At 38.7% G+C, this 27,437-nt stretch overlaps 2 protein-coding genes and 1 long non-coding RNA gene across 11 annotated transcripts; 2 read left to right on the forward strand and 1 right to left on the reverse strand.

Annotated features, from left to right (window-relative positions):
- Positions 1 to 57: 57 nt before the first annotated feature.
- On the forward strand, positions 58 to 15,991 carry LOC129783795 (uncharacterized). The gene is made up of 3 exons (XR_008745664.1): positions 58 to 142; positions 13,556 to 13,772; positions 15,911 to 15,991. It is a non-coding gene; the product is annotated as an uncharacterized LOC129783795 (long non-coding RNA).
- On the reverse strand, positions 14,716 to 23,545 carry DYDC1 (DPY30 domain containing 1). Of its 9 annotated transcripts, none has more exons than XR_008745645.1 (6): positions 22,325 to 22,612; positions 21,420 to 21,575; positions 21,203 to 21,325; positions 19,362 to 19,459; positions 18,344 to 18,427; positions 14,716 to 16,171 (listed from the first exon to the last, which is right to left on the reverse strand). XR_008745645.1 is itself a non-coding variant. In XM_055795109.1 (6 exons), the coding sequence occupies exons 2-6, from the start codon at positions 21,564 to 21,566 to the stop codon at positions 16,118 to 16,120; spliced, it is 489 nt and encodes a 162-aa protein (XP_055651084.1). In that variant the 5' UTR covers positions 21,567 to 21,575; positions 22,883 to 23,545; the 3' UTR covers positions 14,716 to 16,117. The 9 variants fall into 9 exon arrangements, 8 of the variants coding, with proteins under 8 accessions (XP_055651084.1, XP_055651095.1, XP_055651079.1 ...); XM_055795109.1 differs by lacking the exon at positions 22,325 to 22,612 and adding an exon at positions 22,883 to 23,545 and having other exon boundaries at positions 19,379 to 19,459; XM_055795120.1 differs by lacking the exon at positions 22,325 to 22,612 and adding an exon at positions 22,883 to 23,544 and having other exon boundaries at positions 19,379 to 19,459; positions 21,420 to 21,572.
- A 71-nt stretch (positions 23,546 to 23,616) lies between these two features.
- Positions 23,617 to 26,987, forward strand: EXOSC3 (exosome component 3). Its single transcript, XM_055795081.1, has 4 exons — positions 23,617 to 23,903; positions 24,033 to 24,182; positions 25,053 to 25,204; positions 26,666 to 26,987. The coding sequence occupies exons 1-4, from the start codon at positions 23,643 to 23,645 to the stop codon at positions 26,865 to 26,867; spliced, it is 765 nt and encodes a 254-aa protein (XP_055651056.1). The 5' UTR covers positions 23,617 to 23,642; the 3' UTR covers positions 26,868 to 26,987.
- Positions 26,988 to 27,437: the final 450 nt, after the last annotated feature.

The raw sequence follows: 27,437 nt of genomic DNA on the forward strand, positions 1-27,437 counted from the left end.
GGCAGGGGAGTTAGTTAACTTTAGGATATTTCACTAATTAACTCAGTTCTTGGAAACATTCTGCATTCAACCTGTGCAAGACTGGTTATCTTAGCAACTCAGCTGAGCACGAAGTAACGCAGGAATACTGGTGACAGTTCAGGTCAGCTGCTTCTTCAGTTTGTCTCTCCCCTAATTCTGGGATCTATGGTGTGCTTCCAACTGCGTGTTGTGGTTTTACAAGGATAGATTAAAAATATGTAAATGCATGTCTTTCCTAGCAGAGACTGGAAGAAGTTTACTGTGCATCCTGTAACTGCATTTTCATGTTACTTTTTCATCTCCTGAAAAGTACAGTTCTCTCCTGAAATATTTTTTTTTCATTTCCATTCATTCTTCACGCACATTTGAGAGACGAAACATCTGATAAGATCTAGCGTGATGAGTGCTTCTCATTCAGATGCAGACCTCTCCCTTCAGCCTTTGCTTTTCTTTTCCTCTGTCCTCTCTCCTACTAATTCAGATCCATCTTAATTCTTTTTGTATCGTATTCTCATATTATATTCCATAACCCTTAGAAATACAATGACTGCCACATCTGAGTACTCAGCACTTGTTTTGCTACTGAAAATTACTTCTAGTCAGATGGCTCGTGTCTGGAATATGATGATGGTATGACAGGTATGAAGACAGATGGCATTTTGTGGGTATACATGTCTTTAAGTTAGCATACATTAAAAAAAAAGTAAACATACCCATGGGGCAGATCCAGAAAATGCCCAGCATTACTGCACCATTATAAAATAATGTAATTATTCTTAATTGCTTTAAAGAAACCATCCTAGTCTCAGTCTCAGACCAAATCATTGGTCTACCAAAATAAAAATTTCCCTTTACTTCAACAAACACTGAATCATACTCTCTTAATCATTCAAAGTGCATCTGATACTTGGATTATAATGAGCAACACACTGCTTGTTCAACAGCCCTTGCAATTTTGACAGCAATGAAATCCTTAGAACTCATCAGTTTAAAAACTGACTTAGTTTACTTCAAAACCTTGGTCAGTATTCTTTTCAAAGATCACTTTATACAGCCCCTTGGAGTCTAATTTCTCCACTGTTACATATTTAAGTAAGAATTCATTAGAATTTTCACTTTCCACCTACATTCCTGAAAACAATAACCAATGCCTGTGAATGTTCAGCAGTTATTTGCTGTAGTATTGGCCCCTCTCTAATTATCATTGACATGGAAGTGTTAACTTCAAGGACATTTTCTTGGTCTTCTGCTGTACAGAATTCATTTCATAGGATGAAAAGCACTAGTTGTACTTAAGAATGCAGAATTCACACATCAGATACACACTATGAGACATAGCTTTCTCTGGAGTAAACTGTCATCACCCTATGACACGAACATTCTATTCCAGTCTGAATAAATTATGCATTAACACCAGTAAAAAAAATAAATAGAATTTGTAAGAAAAACAGAAGACCAAAGAGTAACTCATGATACTAACCGTAGTTAAATGGGTAACATTCAAAAATTATATTAACTTTTAAAGTAAAGTAACACCAGTAATAAGCATCCATTCTTAAATGCAAATGCTTTTTCTTTATGTAAGCACCGGAAGACAGGATTGGAATACATGAAACACGTCTGACAAAACCTCTTTTTATACACATAAGAGTTTTCATTCTAATTCCACAAACAATCCTCCCAAAAAAAGCAGAAAAGATTGAACATTGTCCGTTTATAAGTTCCATTCTCTCTGGCTTCTGGTTTTGCTTTCTCTTGGTTTTCAGTGCCACTTCAGGATAGAAATTGCATTTTGGGAATCTGCATTTTTGTTTTTAAGGTAACGCTTAAACAGAATGCAGAAGCAAGCGTCTCACATAGTCCTCTTATCCCATATAAAACCAAAAAAGCACAAGTTCTTAAAATGCTGTAGAGCGCAAGTTATTTGTCATACAAGATTAATGAGTTACAGTCCCCTTTTTGGACTCACTTCTGGTGAGTGAAATGCATTGGTCCTTGAGAACTTTGGAGGGTCACCCTTCATTAAAATAGCCTCTCTGGTAATAGTGTTCTAGAAATGCTGCACAGCTGCATTTCACATAGCTTGTGTAAAAACTCCAGCCTGAACAGCTTCCAGTTGTGGTTTTACTATCAAGAGCAACACATTTGCTTTATGTCCATGAAGCATCTCAGCATGTTCTCTTCTAGGACACCTGCGACCAACTCTAAACCACTGTAGGGTTAGGTAATGTTTAATTTGGCTTTTCTTCCCAGACAATTTGACTTGTTAAATATTTGTAAAAACTTAAGATAGTGCTCTACCATCATGTCTTTCTGGCACATACCTTCTGCCTATCAAAAAAAAAAAAAAAAAAAAAAAAAAAAGAGGATGATAAAATAATGATTGATATCAGTGTTTCTCCCTATTCCATTTTATTGATAATGACTCACCAGTCATGTAACAGGCTTCCAATTTTTTTGTTAACTTTATTGCTGTACTCAACAGCTTTGTGGGCTGAGCCCTAAGAAAGTCAGTTTCTCTGCAAATCAATTTATAATTTGTATATCGCCCAGCATCTTCTGACTACATTCTATAACTTTTACTCAGAAGATACCTAATGGCAAAATCTTCTCATCCAGTACAGCTCCTGTGCTTTGAAATGAGGTGAAAGACAGGAAAATCACAATGTAATAGTATCACTGTCCTTCTGTATTGCTTAAGTATTTATTCACACTGACTATAATGTCTGTTGTCACCACTGGAATAACCACACAGTGAATCTATTAACTGTAAGTCTTCATATTTGGAACATCCCACAGTTTTGCTACTTTTACTCACAGGAATCCTGCAAAACTATCCCCCTTCTAGTTCATGTAACACTTAACAGCTGTCAGAAGGGATGGTTTTATCGTAGCCTTGAGAAAGCGCTGAAAATAATGATGTGAAAAGATTTAACTGAGAAAAGAATTTTATGAATGATTGCTATTGATGCTGCTGATTCTCTAGACAGATATGACTAATAAATTGTCTTGACCTTCAAACTCTCATGACATATTCTCATCTGATTGTTTTACTCGCTCATCCTCTCCTTTCCTACCCTTATCTGATTTTCTCCTATACTCCCCTTCCCTCTTTTTGTCTTGCATATATTCTTTTGATTAAAACACATATCCCTTTCTTTGTTTATCTTCCTTTTACTTACTCCTTTCCACCACCCTACCTGTCTCTACTGATGTCCCATTCATTTTATAAACCAGTGAGAATGGAGCCTTCATGGATGAATGGTATCTGTAGAAATGAGAAAATGTGTCTGAGCTAATGGCTTACAGAAAATACAGGTTTAACTATCACAGCAGAAGGGGAAGGAAGAAAGTAGGCATCCTTATTCAGTACAGGTTTAGACTCATTCACTTTTATTGTTTCACCACCATGGAAACTTTCAGGTGACTTCTTTTGAGTGAGGAGGAAATTGTATCAAGAACTCTGAAGCACTTCTACATGACTAGAATCAGTCGTGGGAAAACCATTGCTTAAGCTATGTAATTTGTCTCTCTCACCACAACTCTCAAACGCAAAGGACAAGGACTTGCTTTGCAGAGAGCACACACTTCACAGTAACTGAAAACTACAATTCCATTATCATTAAAGGACTCAAACACGCTTAACTAACAATATACAGAAACACTTTGTGCATACAAATAACACATAGGAAAGTGTTTTCCTAAATACTTCTCTTTTGTTATCTCAACTTTATCATCAGGTAAGACTTTATTTTACTAAAGTTAAACTGTTAGCCTGTTAAACAGTTAAGTTTTTATCCTGCTATTTTGTTATCACTTCATAAAACCATGCAAGGAATTTACTCCTAATTCATGCCTGTGGGGAAAAAAAAAGTTTTCCAGGTGTTTACAAAACCAACTTTAATACTAGTTTCATTTATGCTGTTTAGTAGAAGTAATTCATATAATACAAATAGTGTTGTTTCACCACACTGCAGTTACTAACTACAGTTCACCTTTTTGGAAATAAGTTGGAAATAAGCACTAAATTATGCAAGCCTCACGGGCATGCCTTTGAGGGCTTTTTGGTTTGTTGGTGAAAAGACTTGATTTAGTCTGTACCTTTTGGGTTGGGGGAGGTGGATGTTTTGTTTTGCTTTTAAAGTTAACATACAGAAAATGTTAGCTGGGTTTGTTTCTTTTGCACAAAGAATGACAAGACTGGTCAGAGCAATAAAGGTTGAACGTCAGGAACTTAACACAGAACTCCCACCTGCTTCAGAACTCTCAGCTCTGTTACCTGAAAATGAGAGCAGCTCAAGGCCTCTCAAATGTGCAGGTGTAGAATTTCACTGGCCCATAAACATTCAGATTAAAATAAATACCGTGGGGCAGAAAAAAACCTGTCGTGACTGCAAGAGGAGAGGAGGTAGTATGTATTCTGATGGGCGCTCATCACCCAGCGTTTGTTCTTTCACATCACCTTTTTCCTTCTCTGGAGTACCGGACCTCCTGCAACCTCCACACACAACCATAAGCAGTTCAGATCTTTCATTCCTGAGTTTTCTGATACCTTTTTGAGTAAATACCAGATCCACTCAAGCAATTTCTTGGTGTGCAATCTATGTAAGTTATTCCACAGTTACTTCAGCTTCAGAGAGATCCTCTGCTGTCTCCCATCTGCCTTCCCTTTCACTCCCTAAGAAGTCTTTCTTTACTAACATCAAAGAAAATAATTTTGCTCCTCTCCCATGTGCTTGTCCTCTTTGCATCCGTTTGACCTCTAATTCTCTATTCTGACACATCACTGAATCATGGAATCCTTGAGGCTGGATGGTCTCTAGTCCAACCCTCTGCTCAAAGCAGCACCAACTTGAACAGGTTGCTCATGGCTGTGTCATGAAGTAGCATGTGCTAGGGCCTTATACGTGAAGTAGCAACTTTGAGTTGCTTCTGAGGAAATATTTAAAGCTACTTCAGGGGCTAAATTCTGCCTTCACCCAAGTTAGCTGTAGTCTTGGCACTAATTTCACTAGAAGCATTATTTCCACAGAACTGGAAATCTAGGTAGAATTGAATACAACTTAAAGAGCTAGGACTTTTATTGAGTAAACAGAAAATTAAGTCTCAACCTCTAGATCGTTCCTTAAGGCTCTAAACGAAACACCTGTTTACAAACACAGGCATTTTTAACACCTCAGATAGACACCTCAGTTTCTTCCACAATAACAAATAGAAAAGTCTGTTTTCTAATCAGTCTTCACAAATTAGCATTGTTGTATCAGAAATGGTGGAAAAATAGCAAGATTAGTTAAAGTTTAAGGTTTCCCTTACGCTGATTGTTTTTTATTGCTTCATTTAAACAGCATTAAACCACACTGGTATATAATTAGTTCTGCCTTTAGTCTTTGGCAATTTTTCCTGTTTAAGTTATAAGCTCTACAGAGCAACATAGAAGCATTTGTTTGTGTTACGTCCTTATGTGGAGTCCTGTTACAGCAGAATCACAAATCCCCTGGGTCCCCCATAAACGATGAGGGGGTAGATGAGAAAGAATGGAGCCCTATTCTATCTTTGTCTCACACAGCAAAGTTTTTTTCAGTTTGCAAATGTAAGAGTATATAACTTACAGATTTAGCATTTTGCTCATATGCTATTATGCTAAGTTGAATAAATTAAACCATTCATTGTTAAAGTTATGCCTTGGACAGGGACGGAAAAATCTTTGATTAGGAACAGTCTCTCTTTAACCTTACAGAAAGCCATCTATGCGTTTCCCCTGGATGCTTTTTCCGGTCGATAGTCATTTGTTTGGCTGGAGAAAGACTGTCATCTGACATGTAATAAAGCAAAACCCTTAATTTCAATTGCGTAGGGTGTGACCACACATCAGATACACGCACAGCCACAGTTCCTTTCGGGGAGAATAGTTAGGACTCCTTGCTGTTAATGACAGGTCTCATCACCTGTCCAGACTAAACCCCATTTACAGCCATAGATTTAGATCTCAAAAACAGTTTGGCTAGGGAAGATCTGTATGACCTGCTTCCACGTGTCTTGTGACATTATTAGTGTATATATGTAAACCATTAGGATTTCCTCAGTACCTTAGGAAACAGACTGATGCATTTAAACAGCCATTACCCAAGAGTTTTTGCTGCAGTGTTTCACAGATGTTTACAGTACAGGTGGTCTTTGGACTTTGAAACAAATATTGACGCTAGTACATGAAGTCAGTTTTCAGGAACCTATCTGCAAGAACAGTTGTGGAATTCGTAAATTCTGGCTTCCTGACAAGGAACATTAGGTTAAATTCAGGCACTTTTGACTTTTTCTAGATAGGTAATGCCAGAAGAGACTTTTCTTTCATGTGGTATAGGACTATAATCACTTTTCTGAAACATTTAGTGATCAAAAACCTTCATAAGTCTACCCTGTATGCATAGTGTATGGGAAACAATAACCAATATTTGCAGAAATACCTCTTTTATGCTTGCAATGAAAATATTTACATACTATAACTGCTTGATACAGGCAAGCACATCTACTTACACACTTAGTACTAATCTAGTAAACAATGCATAGCAGAATTTTGCATTCATTTTGCATGACTGAATAGGACTGCATAATGCTGTGAGCTGCAGAATTACGCTTGTATGGCTATCTGGAGAAAAATATATAACACACATCCAGCAACACTTTTTGTCATGATTCCTATCCGTAGGTTATTCACAGCTTTTTCAGAAATGCTCCCACCATCACTGCTACAGAGCTCAAACACGCTAGTGGTGCTCAGAGGTCTGCAAAAACTGCAAACTAAATCTGATTGGTCACAATCACATTTCAGAAATTCACATTTCTGAAATCCCCCAACCTAACCTCCTAACTAACTGTTCCTACAGTTGGTTCAGCCAGGGAAGGCTGCCATTGAAATAGCAATTTCACTTACTCCACCTGGGCAAATATATTAGCAAACAGCAAACATCATTATCTTTCATCTATGTCTGAAAGATTTTACTGCAACTAGTCATTTAGTAGTTTCAGATAAACAAGGATGAAATAAAACACTGCCAACTATATTCTTAGATATCTGTCTAAACAGGGGACATTGTCTAATGGATGAAGGGTATGCAGCATCAACCAACACAAGTATATAAATGATACTAGACAAAAATGCATACAATAACCAGAACACACAAACATTTCTAGAGATTCCCATTCATAGATGGAATATAGAATGGAAAGTTTCAGTCTAGCCAAAAGATCTTCAGGCTTACAGACACAGTTGCAATCTCAGAGTTTCATTATGAAACTTTTTAAAATTCTTTGCCCTGAAACAAACAAAAAGTCTCAGGATGTTTTCCAAATTTGTGAATAAATTTGGTTTCTTAAGACAAAGCAAATAAGAGTCCAACATCTATTACTGCAAGCTACTGACGTTTTAAACAGCATTCTAGAAATGCTACCTTGCAATGTTTTGAATTAGTATTGTAACTTTATGTTCAGACGCAACTCTGGGGAATGTCAGCAAAAGCTCACAACATCTGCAGTGCAGGATATCACTATGCCCCCCGCCATCTTTGTTTTAGCTTTATTTTCCAAAGATTATTAAAATTATTACACTATTAATTGATTCATAACCAACTAGAAAGAAACAATAAGGGTAAGACGTCTCTGAAAACTTTCTTTCATATGTATAAATATATATGTGTTTGTACACATACTTTCTCTACAGCATAAGGAATTTTTCCTATTACTTTATCACTAAACAAGTATTTTGACACCACGGGATGCTTGAAAGCACCGAATCATGGCAATACCTTGAAATAAGATAAGATGAAGCTGCTTAGAATAGTTAGGCTCCAAACTTTCAAGATGGTATCGTGGAGCTTGTTACAACTATTGTTATAAAATTTCATATATACCCGTCTAAGTGCACAACGGAGTCATGTTATCTATGCCATTGTTTTTCCAACAGAATGCTTACCATAAGAGTGATATACAAGTAATACCCTTTCCAAAAGCATTTCTTTTTTAAATTCACATGCAGGATTATCAGCTTAAAATTTAAGAAAAGAGAATTTTATAATGTTCCTTCCAAAATTATTAGTAATAAAGACATAAGCACCTAGTGGCTTCTTATTCCCCGTGTTCTTCACGACTGACAGCCTACTCACTCTATTGGAAAACAGAGAAGAACCACCGAAGAATGATAAACCAAGCCAGGCACTTCTGCTACAAATAGATATGTAACAACTTGGCCTTTTCTGTGAGGGCAAATTGTTACCCTTCTGCCAAGTGGCACTAGGTCTGCCTAAGAACTAACGTTGGACTTGTGAGGTGTAACAACCTCATTTTGACCCTTAGCCACAAGAACACTTTTAGCAAAGAGAAAGAAGTGTCAGGACTAAGAATGTCACACCTTCCCTCTTGTAATGAAACATGCAAAAAAGACTAAAACTAACAAAACCTTCTGAATACGATCTGGTATTAGTGTGAATTAAGGCTATAAAATTCAAAATCTGGTTCTTAAGGATTAAGATCTATAAGTTTTTCACTTCTGCAATGAAAGTATTCAAGTTATGCTCATCACAAAAAAAAAAAAAAATAATCACAGAGCTCCAGGAAATGGACCAGTAACATGAGATCTCAAGGAAGCAGACCCAGTTTTAGTCCTGTAAAGGGAAACTGAAGCCTGAAGTTCTACTATGCAGGAAAGAACAGAACCACCAAGTATTCTCTTTACCTTCCTAAACTCTACCCTACATAAGAGTACCCATGGGTAGTGGCTCATAGCTTAACATGTGCAAGAGCTGCTCTGAGGCTGTATCTCTTCTTCCACTCCAGTATTTTCTCATTCCTTGGTTGTTCTTTTCTCCCTCTTCCAGCTTCTCCTACTAATGGATTTCAGGAGTGCCTGAATTTTCTGAATTCATACCAATCATTGATTCCGTTTCCTAGGCAGAGGCTCATTTCCTGTTTCTGAGGTTGACAGCTTACAGAATTACTACTACTGCTCCTTTCTTATTTTCACAATCCACGTTGCTTGTAATTAAACACCAGTGTTGCCTTTGGTCTCTCAACAGTTAGCAAAGTCGTCAACCAGAAAACAGAGAACAGAGCAGACCTGCCATAAACAAAACCTATCAACTATTCCTATCAACTCTTGAAAGAAAAAGCATTTGAACCATACATATTAGAATGTATGGACAGTGAAGTGAAAGTCCACCACACTTCCTGCTTTTGAAAATTAGTACTGAAACTGGCACTCATAAAGCACTGCTCTAAGACGTCCTCTCTTCTGTATCTTTAGAAATCTAGGCTAATGAGAAAACTAATAGTAAGTCTATACTGCAGTTTATTATTAAAGATTTGCCAGTTACCAACAGCTTAGCATCCCAACAGCAACAGTCAGAGAACAAGGCCTTTGGAGTTTTATATTGATCAGCTCTATTTTGTTACGTCTCCACCTCTGCAGTACTGTAAAAATATGTCACTGGGATTCTGCAAGTCTTTAGAAGCAAGGTCAGCAAAGTGATTCCAATGTGTAATTATTTTTAAGACATACAGATATTCCCACGCAGCTGGCACGAATGTTTTACCAGCACTCAAGTGGGAATCCTGCCAGTAAGTACAGACCTGCTCTCTTTAGAAACTAAAATATTGTCTACGCTGACAGAAAACGAGAACACAAAATTCATTTCCAGATTTTGAATTCACAAAAATTCAAACCTGTTCAAAACTGCAGGTTTCACTTTTACAGCTTATATCATTGAAATACTGTAAGTAGTAAAATTTTCTTTTACTTAATACTAGGAATTTATTTGCCCTACCAAAGCAAAATACAGAATAGTCAATGGATCATTTTTAAAGGTTAGATGGCTCTTGGATTTAAAAAAAAGTGCGAAAAAGAATACTGGTGTATTGCTCCCAGCAGCATGAGCTTCCCACACATACAAGTAGCAACTTTCTTGTAGTCACAGAATAGTGAGACTTGTAGCTGCTGGAGAGACAGTTGAAGAAGCTGTGGCAAAAAAAAAGGAAACCTGCCTTTATAGTACTCTATGTAAAGAGTCAGGCCAAGTATATAGAAATATGTATGTCTGGCTGTATTCTCCTGGGTTTTTGTACCAAGGAAAGCTTGTGCACATTCTAAGACAGACTTGTACATCATGTAACTATGCTGAGTTTCCAAGTGCTAGTTTGAAAAAAAAAAAAAAAAAAAAAATTTAAAGAGTCAAGTAAAGGGATAAGGGGAATAGTTGTTTGAGTTAACAGTGGCCTATGCCTGAGCAGTGGTGAAAAGATTTATCCTAAAGATATAGAGACCAGTGTCTATAAAAAACACAATCTATTGAGGTAAGAGAATAGTGTTGCAGAGGGATGACTGATCATCATTCTTGCTGAGAAACCTGACTAAATAATTTTAAAATACAAGCAAATACAATAACACTTAACTCAAGCCCAAGTGAGAGACAAAACAGTAGTGCATTTTCTTCTATAGACTCCACTTAAGATACATATGCCCACCAAAAAATGTTGAAGAACAGCTGTCTCAGGATTTCGCAGCAGTCCCAGCCCTAGAAATTTTCAGCTGTCAGTGCCTAAGGGTAACTTTTCAGTGCAGCTAGGTTTACAATGAAACAAACAACAGATCCTGTTTCCAGGGTTACTATTATCAGCTAAATAAATAGCATTTTTTAAACTTATCTACTAAACACATCAGTGGCAAAACCGCAATTGCTTAAGAAAATAATGAACCAAATACAGGTGTGTCTGCATGCAGCCAGTCATTTCTGGAAGAAAGTACATTCAGGAGGTGGAGTAGAAATGAAGCAGAATGATTGGAGAAGCCCAACACACTCCCAGGAATGTGACTTGAAACAGCAAAGGGGAGCTGCAGTGGGAATGATTTATTGCCTGAATGTTTCCCCTCTCCCACCCACCCCACAACAATTATTCTCATTTCATTTCTGCAGTATCTTTCCTTACATGTAGTTTGAGTCAATCGATTCTCTCATGTTTTAATGTTAAGTATATTAAAAGTTTAATAAATAGGATACAGCTTCTCAGAGGCAGAACTTTCAATTACAGCTGTTTCAGTAACTTCAATGAGAACAAAATTCAGGTTCTTGCAAGACTACTTTCTCAATGCACCAAAAAATGTTTTGCTTCAATTTTTTGTGAAAACAAACCCACTACAATCAGCTCTATAAGAGCTGCAAATGATTCAGTTCATTAAGAAAACTGGACTAGCCAAGATACTGATCAAGTTCAGACATTCTCCTCCTGCCACAGAAGCAGCTGATTTCTTTGTCTGGAATCTGCTAGACTATGTCTAAATTATAGAAGAACCACTGAGTAAAGTAATTTCTTTTGTCCAGAAAACAAATTGCTGAACTCAAACAGCAGTGGAATCTTGCATCAATCACATATTTTTCACACTTAACTTTCTCAAGATTTCGGGAAAAAAATAATAGTCCTTTGTAATAGCAGCTTCTGTTGAGATCCGTGAATGACTACGTGCAGAAAGCAGCAAAATCTCCTTGGAGAGCTTGTTAAAAGATACCTAAAACTTCTAAATAGTCCTTGGAGAGGGTAAGATTATTCAGATAATTTTGATGTGACATCCCTAAATACATTTTTTTTCCTAAATCAAACCCAAGCTTTACAGCGTCATTTAAAGTACACTGAAATTTTAAATCATGCCAAATGCAAAACGAGGATATAATTCTGCATCAGTACAGAGACATCAATACAGCCTTTGTAATAAGTAACAACTCAAATAAGATTAACCAAGAAGCAGCAAACTGCAACCTTCTCTACTTATTACTTGACCATTTACCTGTGGATTTACTTTCAGGTAATAATAAAAACATGCTTGGTATTAATATTAAAAAAAAAAAAAAAAAAAAAAAAAGAGGACTGTGTTAAACCATTTATTTACCTCCTCTTCAGTTAACTCATGTCCATATAGTCAAAAGACTAACCTAAGGAACTGGTCATCACAATTTTTATATTTTTTTTCAAAATGGCCATTGACTGTGAGAGCTCTACAACTAAAGATAAACCAAAAGCAATCAGCATTTCCACACAGGCCCTAGTAAATGTAATTTTTCATGACATAGCACCTTCTAGAGTAACTTATTTCAAATAAAAAAAAAAGTCATACAAGTGACAGCAAATCTGATCTCTGATCCAAGTTAAACGCTGACTTTGGTTTATGATAGTGATTCTACAAGGCGCAGGTTAACGGGGAAGACCCACAGCCTTTAAGTTGAATATACATCTCAGAGCTCTCACATTCTGTGAATCTGTCTCTTGCTTCTTATAAAGTTTGCTACACTGTGACAGCTCAATTAAGTGGCACATTCCTCTCTTCTCCGCTTTTCTTCCACTACTAGCCCAGTAATGCCTATATATGCTTATAATCACATAGCTTCTTCCATCACATGAATTGAAACAAGCAGACAAGTATAAAGCACAAAGACCGCATGAGGGTTTATAATGGTAATGCCAGAAAACAAACAAAAGTTAAAAAAAAAAATAATAATCAAACAAGTGTACTGGTAAGACATTTTAAGAAGTGGATCAGTCCTTATCAGCAAGTAACAGGTTTAGACTTTTCTAGCTGTAGTCAATAGAAAACACTGTTCTTTATCTTTAAGTACAGGAAAAACTTCACAGAAGTAAAGCAATTAATAGCTGACTTCAAATATGACTAAACTGCATTAGCAAAGTTCAGGGGAATTCAATTTTACATTTAATCCAGACTAATTCATCCGACTCACTACCATTGGTAAATTACTGTATAAAGCTTTTGCTTACAAAAAGATAAGTTAGTTCCTTTAGACTATGAAAGAAAATCATCCATCATAAGAGGCTGCAGACTTAATAAAGCCTGTTCTGTTAAAAGGTGACATTAAAATGTGCTTGCTACAACATTTCTCCTTGCATGAAAAAAACTTCTCACATTGCAGAGCTGAGTTTCCATCTTTGTGAGCAGACTGATAGTTAATCTGATTCATTTTGTCCTATTCTGGGCTTCATATCTGTTTTCATCCTTATGCTTCACTATTGCTGGAATGAGAACAGCTGTGAACGGGCACTTTACTATCAGCACATTCTTTGGAGGATCTGTACATGGGGTCTGATAGCAGCCTAAATAAGTTGCTCCCATTCTGAAGAAAGGAAAATGACAATTTCATAAATCTTCTGTCAGTATTTAGCATCTTATTTTCAGCAACATTTTCCATCATCTGCTTCTGAATTCCATCTTCTTTGTTCCACAAAAATGTGTCTGAAGGGAATGTAATCTGTAGCTGAAGCTGCATTAGGTAACTGCATTTTTTTTCCAATATATGACCTTAGATTTTATGCAGAGGTTAAATTGTATTAACACTTCTGAAATTGCATCATGTGTGGTAACAATAAAATAGTATCTTCTCTTCTGTTCTTTGCCTCTTCCAAGCTCTAGCTTGCTATACTCCAAAGAAGGTTAAAGTTCAGAAGGAGAAGGAAAAGATGATTTTAAGCTGCCTTAATTTCCCTCCAGGCTTAGACACCCAAGCAGAAGTCATCTTTGCTGTGAACTACATTTCCAAGTTACCTACAGGCTGTTTTGCACCTTAAAGCACTGAGCCAAGAACTGTCTATTCAGCCTAAGAATTCCTATAAAGCTACAGAAGGTGATCAACGCACAACTCCTGAAAAATTTCTATAAATAACATTTGAAAAACTTGTGTCTTCTGTACGTAACAGCAAAGAAATAGGTAAACTGGAATCCACCATTTTATTTTGACACTTGCTAAGCAATTTTCTGATAAAAGTTTCCATCCAAATATTCAATACTTATCTACAAAGAGAATGGGGAATACAAACTGCAGGATCACAAAGAAAAGTCACAGTTAAAAATGAGCTGAAACAAAATGACAGCAAGTTGTAGTTTTCCTGGATTGTAACTGACAAAGCCACCAGTGTGTTTATTTAGGATGCACTCTAGTGGACACACAAAATCAAAGAAAGATACAAATGTTATGACAAGATAGAAAGTGAAAGCTGCATGTTGGAAGTAGTAATAAGAATTATTTTTGCTTTAAAATACTGTCTTGTAACTCGAACATATTTCCTGATTAAATATGAAGGCTGTATGAAATTGTCATAGTTGGCATGACTGGACATAAACCGCAGATGGACACAAGTTACTTACCACTTTTTGAAATTTTTAGTCTAAATAACAAGAGTCAGTTATACATACTGGCTCAAAAGAAAACTCCATCTATTTATCCAGTTACTCTATCCCTTTGAGATTGGCACAAGAACCTGCTGTGCATACAGTGTTAACAGGTGTAATTACATCTGTAGTATCTTAAAATGCTATTTCAACTATTACTAATAGATAAAACCATAAAATGTGACAAAATCAGTTCACTGGAATATCAGCCACAAGGGCATATTCACTCCACAGAAAAGGTTCTTGACTGTCATGGAAATCACAAACCTATACCAATGCAGAATGAATGCAGACAGCAAAGCCTGACCACCTAGTCACAAAAGTAGTTCCATTTCTCATTACTTAAGAAGTTACACAAACAGTTCTGCACATTTATACTTGGAAAGTGAAATTTTTCTCTTTTGACATTAAGGATGTTCATATAAGATGTGCCAATTAACAGCATCCAAAAAGCAATGTAGCAATAAAGAGGGCAACAGGACTTGTTAAATAAACATATTTTATTATTTTTGAGGGCAAAATGATGTATTACTATACTAAAAACCAATAGTGCTTATGCTTGTCTTTTTAAAAGTTACTAGGATTATGCCTAGTATGAGCTACATGAACAGAACAAGTTATTTAGAGCAGAAAAATACTTATTACATGGTTGACCTTTGCTTTTTGGGCATATAGATATTTTTAACATCAAAATCCTTAAAACTAGATATAATATAAACAAATCAAAGAGAAATTATCACAAAAATCTCTTCCATGCCAAAACTGATGCAATGAATGCATTAACTATGCACTGAATTTGTAATAAAAGTATTCTTACTCTATAATATTGGCAACGACTTAATGTTAATTGTCCGACTAACCTGTATTATTAGAAGCCATTGAGATGGAAAGGCATGTTTTAGCCAAGACGCATAGGATTTCTTAATGCTGGTGTCTTTTCCATTTATAATTAACAGACACAGAATATTCTTGACAACCTATACCAAGACAACAGTGATTATAGAAATTTGTTCTTATAAAACTTAATGCAAGCTTTAAGGATTATAAAACTTATTTTTTAACAGATAAATATGGATCAAAGTAAATATTCTTCCAAATTTTTTTAGAAGTAAAGCTTTGAGAACTAATGATATTTAGTAAAAACACAGAAGTAATTTTGTGATCTGCAAATTCAAGAAAAATGCAGAAAAATCACTTTAAGACTTGGCTAATCAAAACTGATATGCAGACACTTGCAACTCACCTAATATCACATAATAACCAGAAAAAGGTATTATACACAGCAAACACCTAGTGTTACAAGAAGCACCTCATGATTTGTAAGACAGAGAAGATCTTTTAGTACATCTGTCTACTAAGTCACAGAGTTCAATTTATCTCTTCCAGATAAACGGGAAAACCTTGTGATTTGATTTTTGCATCTAGTTTGATGTGCAGAACCCCCTCCATCTTCTAATCCACAGAGCATTCCCTCTTTCTATTAGAAACCGCTCAAATCCTTGAGAAATCCTTTCTCAATAATCTTTTATTCTTTTAATATTGATTCAAATTATCATATTGTAGCCTCTACTCCAAAATAACCTTGACTCAATTATATCTACAATTATTATGATTACACTGCAAGAATCAATGCACAATAAGTAGAAAATATATTCACTGCTTTCATTTCAATTGCAGTTTTCTTCCTGAGTCAGCTGTGCTAGCTACAATGGTTTCAGAACAAAAAGAAAGCATCACATGGCAGAATTAACAGACTTTATACAAGCACCCAGAAAGCACAGAAACCGAAGCAACAGGTATGTAAATCAGCTCTCTATATAAAATACATAAATATTAACCTTCAGGTTCAGCAAGTAATGAGTAGAAAAAATATATTTACTGCTTTCAGATCAGTTGGGAACTTTCTTGTTCTGCTTCTGCCATGAGATCTGTTATACTCTACAAAATAAAAAAAGAAATTTTATCAGTTACCAGCATTAACTGAACTTCATAAAAAGTAAAAAAGAGGGAAAAAAACCCACATGACAGACCATCAATATAATTATGAACTCTTTCATTCAGTGAAATACCATGAAGTTTATCACCAGACTTTTGTTATAAAATCTAACGAATCTGGACGAAGTATTAGGATTCTGAGAGCAGTACAGTTTCAAGAGTACAAATCTATATATTTTAATTTTATTGATCTGTTCTTTGTAGTTTAATTCAACATACATATCACTGTAAAATCTGAAATAACATTACCAAAGGCCAATGTAATCCAACTTTAAATGACTTCAGGCATGAAAACTTGGAAGACGGCACATATAACCAGCAGCAGGTAACTTTATTACTCGTTTTCATAGAATCATGAAATGGTTTGAGTTGGAAGGGACCTTAAAGATCGTCTAGCTTCAAGCCCCCTGCCACGGGCAGGGACACCTTCCATAAGACCAGGTTGTTCACAGCCCCATCCAACCTGGCCTTGAGCACTGCCAGGGATGGGGCAAGCTAGAGAGCCCAGCTGCTCTGGGCAGCCTGTGCCAGTGCCTCACTGCCCTCACAGTGAAGAATTGCTTCCTAATATCTAGTCTAAACCTACCCTCTTTCAGTTTAAAACCATTCTCCCTTGTCCTATCACAACAGGCCCTACTAAAACGTCTGTCCCCACCTTTCGTAGAGGCCCCTTTAGGTACTGGCAGGCTGCCCTAAGGTGTCCCCGGAGCCTTCCCTTCTCCAGGCTCAACTGCTCCAGCTCTCTCAGCCTGTCATCACAGGAGAAGTGCTTGGGCCCCCTGATCATCTGCGTAGCCTCCTCTGGGCTTGCTCCAACAGGTCCTTCTTACGTTGGGGGCCCTAGAGCTAAATGCAGCATTCTTTACTTCTGTGAAGCAGTACATAGTACTTTTCACGTCTGGTTTTGCAATTAACTTATTTAAGAATGCATAAAATATGCATGAAGCCTCAAGAATACTTTCTAATACGTAATTATCAGAAAATTATAAAAAATGGGGCTATACAACACCCTGAGAACTCATCTGATTTACCATAGTGAAAAAACCACCTCTGAAAACCTGACCCTAAGAATAGTCGTAAGTATGTTCATAAATATATTTACACCTATAAAACAGACTATTATTAAAGTAACCTTAAGCATAAAGCATATTAATATAACAATATAAATTCTGAGCTAAATTACTCTACTGATACCAGAAATTAAGTGGGCAAATTATTAAGGCTAATAAAGGAAAAAGGGTTCCGATAATGACATACTAAAACTAATACATCAAAATCTCAAGTTGTACCACTTGGAATACTCTAACTGGAAAAAGTCAGATAGATATGAATATCTTTATGACCAGTGAATACCCATAAAGCTGAGTGATTTTGCAATATTTGGCATCATTTGTTAAAGGTATTGCCATGCCTTCCAATAAATGAAGGCTGACTCATATTCTCTCATTTCCCTGGACTGTCAAGTATAAAGGGACTAATTAAAAAAATTAAGTAAAAAGCTGGGTGTAGAATATGCCTGAGGATCACAGTACAGAGGTGTAGTTGTGTTATTGAAAGCACTACATTCATGTTGGCATAAGGCTCAGATAACCTGGTTCTCTGCAAGTCCTAGCCGTAGCAAGCACTGTGTCTCTTTAGTATCTGGTGTTATTTGTTCAATGGTTGCTCACCTATCTCCGCACAAGAGTGCATTCTGCTATCCAAAAAATATAATTCACACCAGCCAGAAAAATATAAATAACTTCGGTCACTCAAAAGCAAGTCATCATTTGTGATTTAGTACATGTTGTATATTATATGACTGTTCATACAGCAAAGGAAGGCTGCCTCCTCTCTGAGGATATTCATAGTCTCACTTGTAACATATCTGAATACAAAAGCACATTTTAAATCTTGAGGATTTAGTCAGCCATCACCACAGTCTTTTACAAGGGCTTAACTTGTACCAGAAAACAAGCTATCAGCAGTTTGCAGGTTGTGGCTAAAATACCATCCCTTAAAACCGTAAGAACGAACCAGCACAGTCTTACCTGCAACAGTTTTAACCTTTGCACAGAAAAGCAAATCTGTAAGAATCAATCATTTATAATCTCCCTGTTCTTTCTAAACACTTACTTCTAACTGTTCATTCTCCTCAATTCTGGTCAGATTAGGCACTCCAGCTTTATCTGTAAGTTCAGCTATTGTCTTTCCAATTTCCTATGGTAATGGAAACCAGTTTCCAGTTAAAAGTATTCCACACCATGAATAATTGTTTATGAAGACTATTTCAGATGTGTTAAAAGCACATTACATATTAATATATGTATTATTAATATATTATTAATATTAATATAAAGAGAATACTTTAGATGCGTGCTATACAAATGCATTGGTATGTGAATATGGTCTTTGTATGCTCGTTAAGACTACTTTTACCAGGTTTTTTTAAATACCAGGAATTTTGGTTTAAATTTATACATATTCATTTTTTCTGTCTCTTTCAGGTCATCATCTTTCTACAATTATGTTCTGTCATTATTTTAACAGTGCACTAAAACATACATATCTCTAAAATATGACGTGCTGCATGTAAATTTAAGAGATAGTCACATTTAAAAGCCAATTATCAGCATAGGTTTTTACTGAAATAGCACTAAAAGACCATACATTCACATGGACATCTGTATACACACTCTTCTGTTAGTATAAATTCCTGTGCACCAGATCTCAGAATCAAGAGCTATCCCAATTCCAAACCACAGTTCTTTTTCCAGGTACAGTAAATGGACTTTGTGTTGATACGTTGTAAAACATTACTGTCTAGACACTTAAATTAGGCATGCTCAAGTTACATTTTCTCATAAATATCACCAAGGAACGTGAAAGCACCAGCTAAGCTACCCTTACGCTCAATTTTGCAATGAATTTATGCTCTATTCTGAATATAAATAAAATAAGCCTAATATGACAGACCAAAATTCAAGTATAAAACTCAGAATGGAAGCAAGGTATTAGACATCCTTAGTCCTTTTTCACTTTTTAAAAAATAATAATTATGTGTTAGTTCAACACTCATGGGCTTCTGCCCATGTTATTTAGTGCCTGCATCTGGAAAAAGACGGCTGATTAACAGTATTTTCAAACCACTGACTAAGCTTTGGCTTAAACCTCTTGATCTTCCTGCTGAAACAGCATTTTGTCATCTTCATTCTGCAGTTCCAACTCCTCACGTTCTTGTTCCAACTGGCCCTGCAGTCAGTTTAAGAAATGACAAATTAGAAGGCAAAAAACCCCAACCCACATTCAACTTCCCCACCCCATCTCTTACAATGTATTTAATGACTGAAATCTTACATAAAATAAAAAGGAAGCATAAAACGTAACTGCAATGCCAATAACATAAAGCCCTTTCCATATCATCAGATTCAACATTTTCATAGGTTTTGGACTTGCGTGGATAGAAAGGCTTTACTACCAAGAGGAAAAAGAAACAGACAACCGAAGTTAGTGCACACACTTAAGATATTGTCTCATTCCCCATGTTCTTTATCAGTCTATATTCATTATGTTCTATGCTTTGGATTAAGCTCTTTGATACTTCACGTAGTATCTAGCACAGACAGATGAATCCATATAGAATCACATCTACAGAAAGATTGGTAAGCAATGTCATTAACATTAATCATCAGCGGCAACCTTTAGTACTTCCAATTGGAAATATCTAATACAAAGTGTTTATTCTTTGTGAGCTTAAGTCCTATTAAATCAAAACTTCAGAAACTGCATAATCTAAGTGTTCACATTCAACAGTCCCGGGGCCTAGAGATACTGTTTGCTGTAGCATTTCGTAGGCAGTTACAACAGATACAGTCACACTGTAGTAAGTAGTTTTCACATTCCCTTTTGGTACACACAATCAAAACATGTCTGAAAACATGAACATACCCAAAACTGTGAGTTAGGTTAAAAAAATGCGTCTAATGTGAGTATTGTTGAACATCTTTCCTGTAGTTTACATGAAATAATTCATTTAATTCTCTGTCAATTACCTCTAGACACGATCTAATATTCTTGTTTCCATTTGCTATTTTGAATGACTCATGAAATCCTTAAGCGCATAACTTTTGGTCTGCAAGTTAGTAAACTCCAAATTTAAAAAGTACAAGTGAAACAGAGTGAATGTGTTGTACACTAGAACTGGGCTCGACAAGATCAGCACAGATTTAGTTACACCTTCGAATTTAACGTTGTGAAAGTCAGCCATGTTAAAAAATCCACTCAGATAATACCAGCATTAGCACAAACACCACCAAGGCTGTCACACACATGGTCAAATTCACATGACTCCTTTTATAAAGAATCACTAGAAACACAGATGTTATCTGTATTTCTTATATTTAAAGTCCATAAAGTATAGTATTCAAAGATCTTCATGCCAACAGAATGCTCAGGTAGCTAAGGAAAGGAAAAGGCATCTCACTGGAGCAGGCTATCTGATACATACTGCTTAAATATGCAATCTTCATTCATTGATTCCCAGCTGCTTTAAGGACACTAATTACACATACATCCTCATTACCTTCTTTTGCATCACAGGTATCACACCGAAGCAGCTGGAGACAATGATTGGTTATTGCTCCCAGGCCTCCTAGCAGGCCACAAATTTTTGCAACTGTTTCTAGCTTTATTTGCAGCAGCTCTTGTTCATAACTACCTACAGAAGAGAGTCTACTTAAAGCTATTACTTGTGTCAGTCTCAGACTGGTTGTTTTTTATCTTAGGCTCCTTCATATTTTATTGCAGAGTTTGAAGTTTTACTTCCTATATGCTGACTAGTATTTCAGTTATTATTTTAAAAAGTGAGATTAAAATACTTGTTTTATGTTACCCTCTATCAAAATCATTATACAGAGATTAGAGATATATACTGAGGTACCAGATGCCACTCCACAATACACTATCTATAATTATCTATTATTAACTATTATTAACCTGACATTGTTCTTCAAGTTTCCGCTGGATCATTAGCTCTTCTTCCTTCATTTTTCTTAATATTTCGACTTCTACCAGGGCCGCCTCCCGTTCTTGTTCCAGTTCAGTCCTCTCCAACATTCTCTGTTTCAGAAGTAATATCAATTAAAAAATAAAGAGAAACTAAATAGCATGAGTTATATCACCATGAATTTTTATTCCCCCAAGATGGATCCACCTTTTTTTCTTCATCTAAAATTCTTCTGTAATTGTAAATCCAGTGTGCCAGATACTCTATTGGATCTGCTGGCCGATGCTCTACCACCTCTGCCAGTCCCTTTTTCAAGCAACTCCCCAGGCATCTCTTCAGATACTGTGACTCCATTCACACCTACTAACAACAGACAGACAGACATTAGCCACCAAGGTCAAAATTAAACTAAGGGTTTTAAGAATTACTGCTTTAGAGACCAAATATCAAATACAACATTACTCTTTTTATTAATCTAGCAATTAAGATTAAAAAGTTATTTAAATTTAAAATTGGTGTAGCTCTTAAAAAGCTCCAGTGACAGCTCAGTTATATGAAGCATTACAGAAAAAAATGCTATAAGAAGTCCCTTCTTCTTTGGGCACATCTAATTCAGAAACTGCTTGGAAATAGGCTGGCGATGCCAGGTTAGCATAATGGCAAAACCCCCTCAAAACCACAACAGGATATAGAAAACTTCTGTACAGATTATCTGAAGAATGGCCAAGTAGTTCTGCAAACGATTAAGGTCAGATTTTAGTTTGAACTAACGAAACTATGCATTAGGATATGCATGCAAGACCAGGGCCTGAAGCAATCGCTCCATCCCGTTCCCGAAGGCACAAATCTCTGTGCGTACATGCAAGACTTTACTACCCCGACGCCAGTAAACACATCGCATAGCTGAAGCCCGATGTCTGCAACGCTCAAACACCCTCCGTTTGCCGTCGAAGGGCCCGGGGGCAGGTCCGCCCGGCGCTGGCCCTCCGCGCTCACAGCGGCCCTGCGGCACCGGCAGCCCCCAGCGGCCCCAGCCCCGACCCCTTCCACCTGCAGCCCCCACCCACGCCCTCTGCCCCCGGGCTCCACTCAAGCACAGGCCGGGCCCTTACCCCTTCCCTGAGCTCCGCGCTGGGCAGGCCTGTTCCTCAGTCCCACTCCCGCAGCGCTGTTCCGGCTCCTGCCAGACCCGGCGCGTCCCCCTGCCGCACCCGGTGCTCCGAGGGCCGTCACTAGGACCCGCTGCCGCCGCCACCCCACCTCTGGTGCTGCGCGCTGCGGTAACCACCTGGCCTGCTCTGTGGCCGGCCGCGCCCCCCCGCTCGCCTTCCCTCAGAGCGCAGCGCCGCTCCCTGATAGAAGCCCCCACAGCCCCGGGACGGCAGCAGTCCGCCCGCCCGCGGCCTACCGGGCACCTCTGCGCCGGCTCCCCGCCCGCAGCGGCCGCCCCGGAACGCGGTGGGTTGCTAAGCAACGCCGCTCGCGACCGCGCCGCGACCTCCACATCGCTGTTAGGAGGCACCCGATTGGGCGGGGGGCGGGGCCGCGGGTCAGTCACCGCCCCGCGGGGCGGCCCGGGCCCTCACAGGGGTGGGGCCGGCGGCAACGCACAGCTGCTCCCCGGTTAGTTTAAAGATTAAATCGTTGGGTGCATTCCGGTTACAGGTTACGTTTTTAATTACGGCGGTGGTCTCCCAAAGGTCGGGCTCCAGCATACGTCGGTGGTCTCCCAAAGGTCGGGCTCCAGCATTAAGGCTCCAGCATACGGCGGCGGTCTCCCAAAGGTCGGGCTCCAGCTTCTCCGCGCTGACAAGCTCCTCGGCAGACGGCCGCCTCTGACCGAGCCGGCTGCTTGTTGCGTTAGCGTCCGGTATTCAAAAATCCTTGAAATAATTTTGCAAGTGAAATAATTGATTCAGCGCCTGTATGAATCCCGAAGCTCGGTGACACTAACGTTATCTTGGTCTTTCCCTAGCAGACGTGAGGCTGCCGGACCGATTCCTTCCGAGCAGAAGCCTGCCTCGCGGCAGCGAAGCATCCAGCTCGGGGAACTTGACTTTTGAACGGTAAGGAGGATTTCTCCTCCTTCGGTATTTCTCAGCGTGTTAAGAAGCTGGCTTCGGTGTTTCTTGGCGTATTTCGTTGGTATTTTCTCGCAGGGCCGCCGGCGGCGCTGCGGCCGGAGGGTGCCGCTGGCGCTCCGCGGACACGCTGCGGAGGGGGCAGAGGCTCGGCCGCCTCCCCGCGGGGGCTGAGGCGGGGCCGCCCGCGGAGCAGAGGGGAAGCCCCCCGCGCTGCCCCCGCGCCGTCGGCAGCGGCTGGCAGAGGGGGGACCGCCCCCCCCCGCGCGGTGACCCCGCGCCCCCCGCCCGGGCCGCGCCCCTCCCGCGCCTGCGCGGCGCCCGGCGGCCGTTCCGCGCCGGCGCGGTCATGGCGGCGGCCGAGGCGTGCGTGGGGCAGGTGGTGCTGCCCGGGGACGTGCTGCTCCTGCCCGCCCACCCCGATGAGGACGGGGAGCGGCTGCGGCTGGGCGGCGGTGCGGCCCCGCGGGGCCGGCTGCTGTGCGGGCCGGGGCTGCGGCGGTGCGCGGCGGGGCTGCTGGTGACCAAGTGCGGGCTGCTGAGGCACCGCCAGACGGGCGGCGGCGCGGCGGCGGGCGGCGCCTACTGGGTGGACTCGCAGCAGAAGCGGGTAGGGGCCGGAGGGACCGGGCGGGGGGGGAGCCCGGGGGGCGGAGGGACCGGGTCGGCCGGGGGTGTGGGGGGAGCCCCCCCTCGTCCGCGCTTGCCTGACCCCTTTGTCCCCCAACCCCCTCTGCAGTATGTTCCGGTCAAGGGCGACCACGTCATAGGAGTGGTGACGGCCAAGGCGGGAGACGTGTTCAAGCTGGACGTCGGTGGGAGCGAGCAGGCATCGCTGTCCTACTTGGCCTTTGAAGGCGCCACGAAGAGGAACAGGCCCAACGTGCAGGTGAATGCCTTTCTGTATCAGCTAACACGTTAGCGATGTCGTTTGGTGCTTCTGCTACGTTTTAGTGGTTCTTCTTAGTAAAATTATTTTTATAAGCCACATGGAAAAGGAGGTATGCAGGCTTACTCATAATCATTTTGCCTCTGCCCTCCTTGAAGGCTTTTTTCACGATTAGGCAGTGGGCTTTGAGAATGTGAAACTAGTGTGGTTTGATACCTGTCAGGTGGCAGGCTTTTTCACTCCTGACTTTTTAACTGTACCATAACCCTGCCAGCAGCAGATGCTGTTGATAACTGATGTGTCCAAGGAGGCACTCAGAAGTTTTTAAACCAAGCTTTTCCACCATCTGGTAATAGTAGAAAATGTTTTCTTAATAGTGCTGTTATAAACAGGTGTGGCACATGCATGCCACAGCTGCAGCATTCAACTGAAATGCCATCACCAGAATGTGAAAATAGACACTGAAGAAAAACAAGGTAGATTACAATGATTTTTTTTTTGTTGTTGTCGTTATCAGCCTCATAAATGATTACAAGAGCGGGTTGCTTAAACTTTGAATACCCTTAAAGTTTGAAGAAAGTGAATTCATGTTTGGTATTTAAAAAAAGAGGAATATTCCATGAAATAGAATTCTGTACTTTTTTTTGTATTTTGTAAAGTCTGGTAGCGATGCAAGGTAACTTTTCTGAGAGGATGTTGCCTTTATTAGAGGGAAATGTGAAATCCCTGTTGTACTGGTTTATTTTTCTACCAACAATATGTAAACACTATTTGTTGGCCTCACGAGAGGATCTTTATTAACTGAGTATTTCTTGCAAATGCAGTATTATCTTTTTTACTACTTTTGCTTTTTGGCGCTGCTTTGTTTAGGTGGGAGATCTTATTTATGGTCAGTTCCTTGTAGCAAATAAAGACATGGAACCAGAGATGGTCTGTATAGACAGCAGTGGAAGATCAAATGGAATGGGAATAATTGGACAAGATGGCTTCCTCATTAAAGTTTCCTTAGGTTTAATAAGAAAGTAAGTACTAAGAAAAGTAAGTAGTCACTTTAACATTTGTGGTACGAGGGATAGAATTTGCACAACTATTTCCTCTGAGCAGTGTGGACAATTTGGTAATCAGGGCATGTAATTGCTTCAGTGCACTTATACCAGTTTTACTGAATAGAGTATGGATATTGACCTGGAAGAAGCATTTATTTTTCCCCATTGAGAGATTTAGATGCTCTTGTATGTGGCATTGTGTGACCTGTTTAGAAAAAGTGATGTGGTTGCCAAGGCAGTATGGAAAATAAAACTAGTGACCTGGGGAAATCAAACATTCAAGATAGTTTCATGTGTGTACCCAATACCTTGGAGTTTAAAAATTGTAAATGCTTACTGTCACTTTTCTGCTTAATGGGATAGTGGGGGATGTGCATTTGGCTGACAGTCGATTGAAAGGGGGCTTTCCACATCAATGCATATTTTCTGACTTATAAAGAAAAATGAATTGCATTGAAATAAGGATACAGATTAAAAATTCATGGGATTTTCATTTGGAACTCACATGTTAATCCAGGAAGTGTTTCATAAGCTGTTAAATGTGTTGTGAACTTTGGAATTACTTAAGCTGATGTAAATAAAGACTTTTGTGACTATCAAAGAATATGAGATAGTAGGGAGAAACGGTAGTCAATCTTTGTTGCTTTTGGTGGGGGGTTTTGTTTGTTGTTCTTTGGAAAAGCAATGCAGAGGTGCAGTACAGCTTTCATTCCTGGGTTTGTAAGTAATGGTTTGTCTTTTTTACACGTCCCATCAGAAGTCAGTGTGAACTGATGACAACTATTTTTTGCAGCCACACAGCTTGTTTTCAGAATTTTGTCTGTATGCAAATAAAGAAATAACAGTATGTTACAAGTAAATGCTAAATCATGATATGTTTGTTTCTTCTTTGAGGAAGTCTGTTGAAGCTTGATTTAATCCTAGACGAGTTACAATATTCTTAATCGTTTTATTTTTCAGTGTGCTGCTAGCTAATAAAATACTCAGTATTGACTGCTGTTAATACAGTCTCCTGAAGGAGAAGGGAAGTTGTGTTTTGAAGGACACACCTTTAACTCTGGTGTCAAATTTACAAATAACCTCAGTTTAGAAATGTTACTTTATCAAACAATGTATTTTTAGAATTCATTAAATCATAGAATTGGTATAAAAGTATTGATTCACTTGAAATTTGTCAGGCATCACTTCTGAATCTAACTAGTTTAAACATAATTTCACAAGTGCTCAATGTGGTTTTTTAGATGTATTTAATGAGAAGAGAATTAAAAATCTGTTACTGTATTGCTGGTTTTGAATCCATATGCAATGTGATCATCTTAACCTTTTGGTGTTGCTTTAATAGTTCCCAGAACACCAGTACTGTGTTTTAGTTATTGAAAATGTGTCTATCAAATGTGAGCACTTCTTTCTCTGACTTTTTTTAAATTCTGTTTACAGACTCTTGGCTCCCAAAAGTGAAATAATTCAGGAGTTGTCACAATTGTACCCATTTGAGCTGGTGCTGGGAATGAATGGAAGAATATGGGTAAAAGCAAAAACAGTTCAACAGACTTTAATTATAGTAAATATTTTGGAAGCCTGTGAGTATATGACTGCAGAGCAGAGAAAACAAGCGCTTGCGAAATTGTCAGGGAATTGACAAGAGAAAACCTTGTTGCACATTTGTTCGAGATGGCTGTAGGATGTTTTCGTCATTTTTGTATTCTGATTTATATTAAAAGCCACTTTTTTAAATAAAGTACTAGACTTTTATTCTTTAGTTCCCTTCTTCATCCTCTCTGCTTTTTTTTTGTCTTGTTTAGGAACTTTGGTTTTACTCGCTTTTGTGATAATGAAACGCTGTTTATATTTGAATTCTGACTGATGTGGAGACATTCTTCAAAAATCTTCCTTTAGCTGTGAGTTTTGAGGTGTAACTGAAGTCTTCAGTGAGAAAACTGGTTGATTTGTAAGCTGCATATATTTGGTTTTTTAATCATTATAAACAATTGTTTTTTACTTGGGGTAGCGGAAATTATCCTGCAGGCCATTCATTCTGGTAAGGTGCTCTACTTATACAGTGACAAGAAGTTGTTATTTAATATTTTACAAAATCTGGGAATAAAAACACAGGTCAAAAATACCAGAAGATAATTATAGGGTGCAGCACAAAATAATCATACGGCGGTTAAAGCAGATGATCAGATAAGTCCTAACATATGGTCACAGT

Source organism: Falco peregrinus, chromosome 1 (genome assembly GCF_023634155.1).
Source record: "Falco peregrinus isolate bFalPer1 chromosome 1, bFalPer1.pri, whole genome shotgun sequence".
Classification (NCBI taxonomy): Eukaryota; Metazoa; Chordata; class Aves; order Falconiformes; family Falconidae; genus Falco; species Falco peregrinus.

What these genes read in the sequence shown, in the direction of transcription:
- EXOSC3 (XM_055795081.1), top strand. Translation starts at nt 23,643, where the DNA reads ATGGCGGCGGCCGAGGCGTGCGTGGGGCAGGTGGTGCTGCCCGGGGAC. An exon ending in GGAACAGGCCCAACGTGCAG is followed by an intron (nt 24,183 to 25,052) that starts GTGAATGCCTTT and finishes TGCTTTGTTTAG; the next exon opens with GTGGGAGATCTTATTTATGG. An exon ending in TCCTTAGGTTTAATAAGAAA is followed by an intron (nt 25,205 to 26,665) that starts GTAAGTACTAAG and finishes TTCTGTTTACAG; the next exon opens with ACTCTTGGCTCCCAAAAGTG.
- DYDC1 (XM_055795109.1), bottom strand. Translation starts at nt 21,566, where the DNA reads ATGGAGTCACAGTATCTGAAGAGATGCCTGGGGAGTTGCTTGAAAAAG. An exon ending in AACTTGAAGAACAATGTCAG is followed by an intron (nt 19,460 to 21,202) that starts GTTAATAATAGT and finishes AACTGACTGCAG; the next exon opens with GGCCAGTTGGAACAAGAACG. An exon ending in TTCAGCAGGAAGATCAAGAG is followed by an intron (nt 18,428 to 19,378) that starts GTTTAAGCCAAA and finishes CCATTACCATAG; the next exon opens with GAAATTGGAAAGACAATAGC.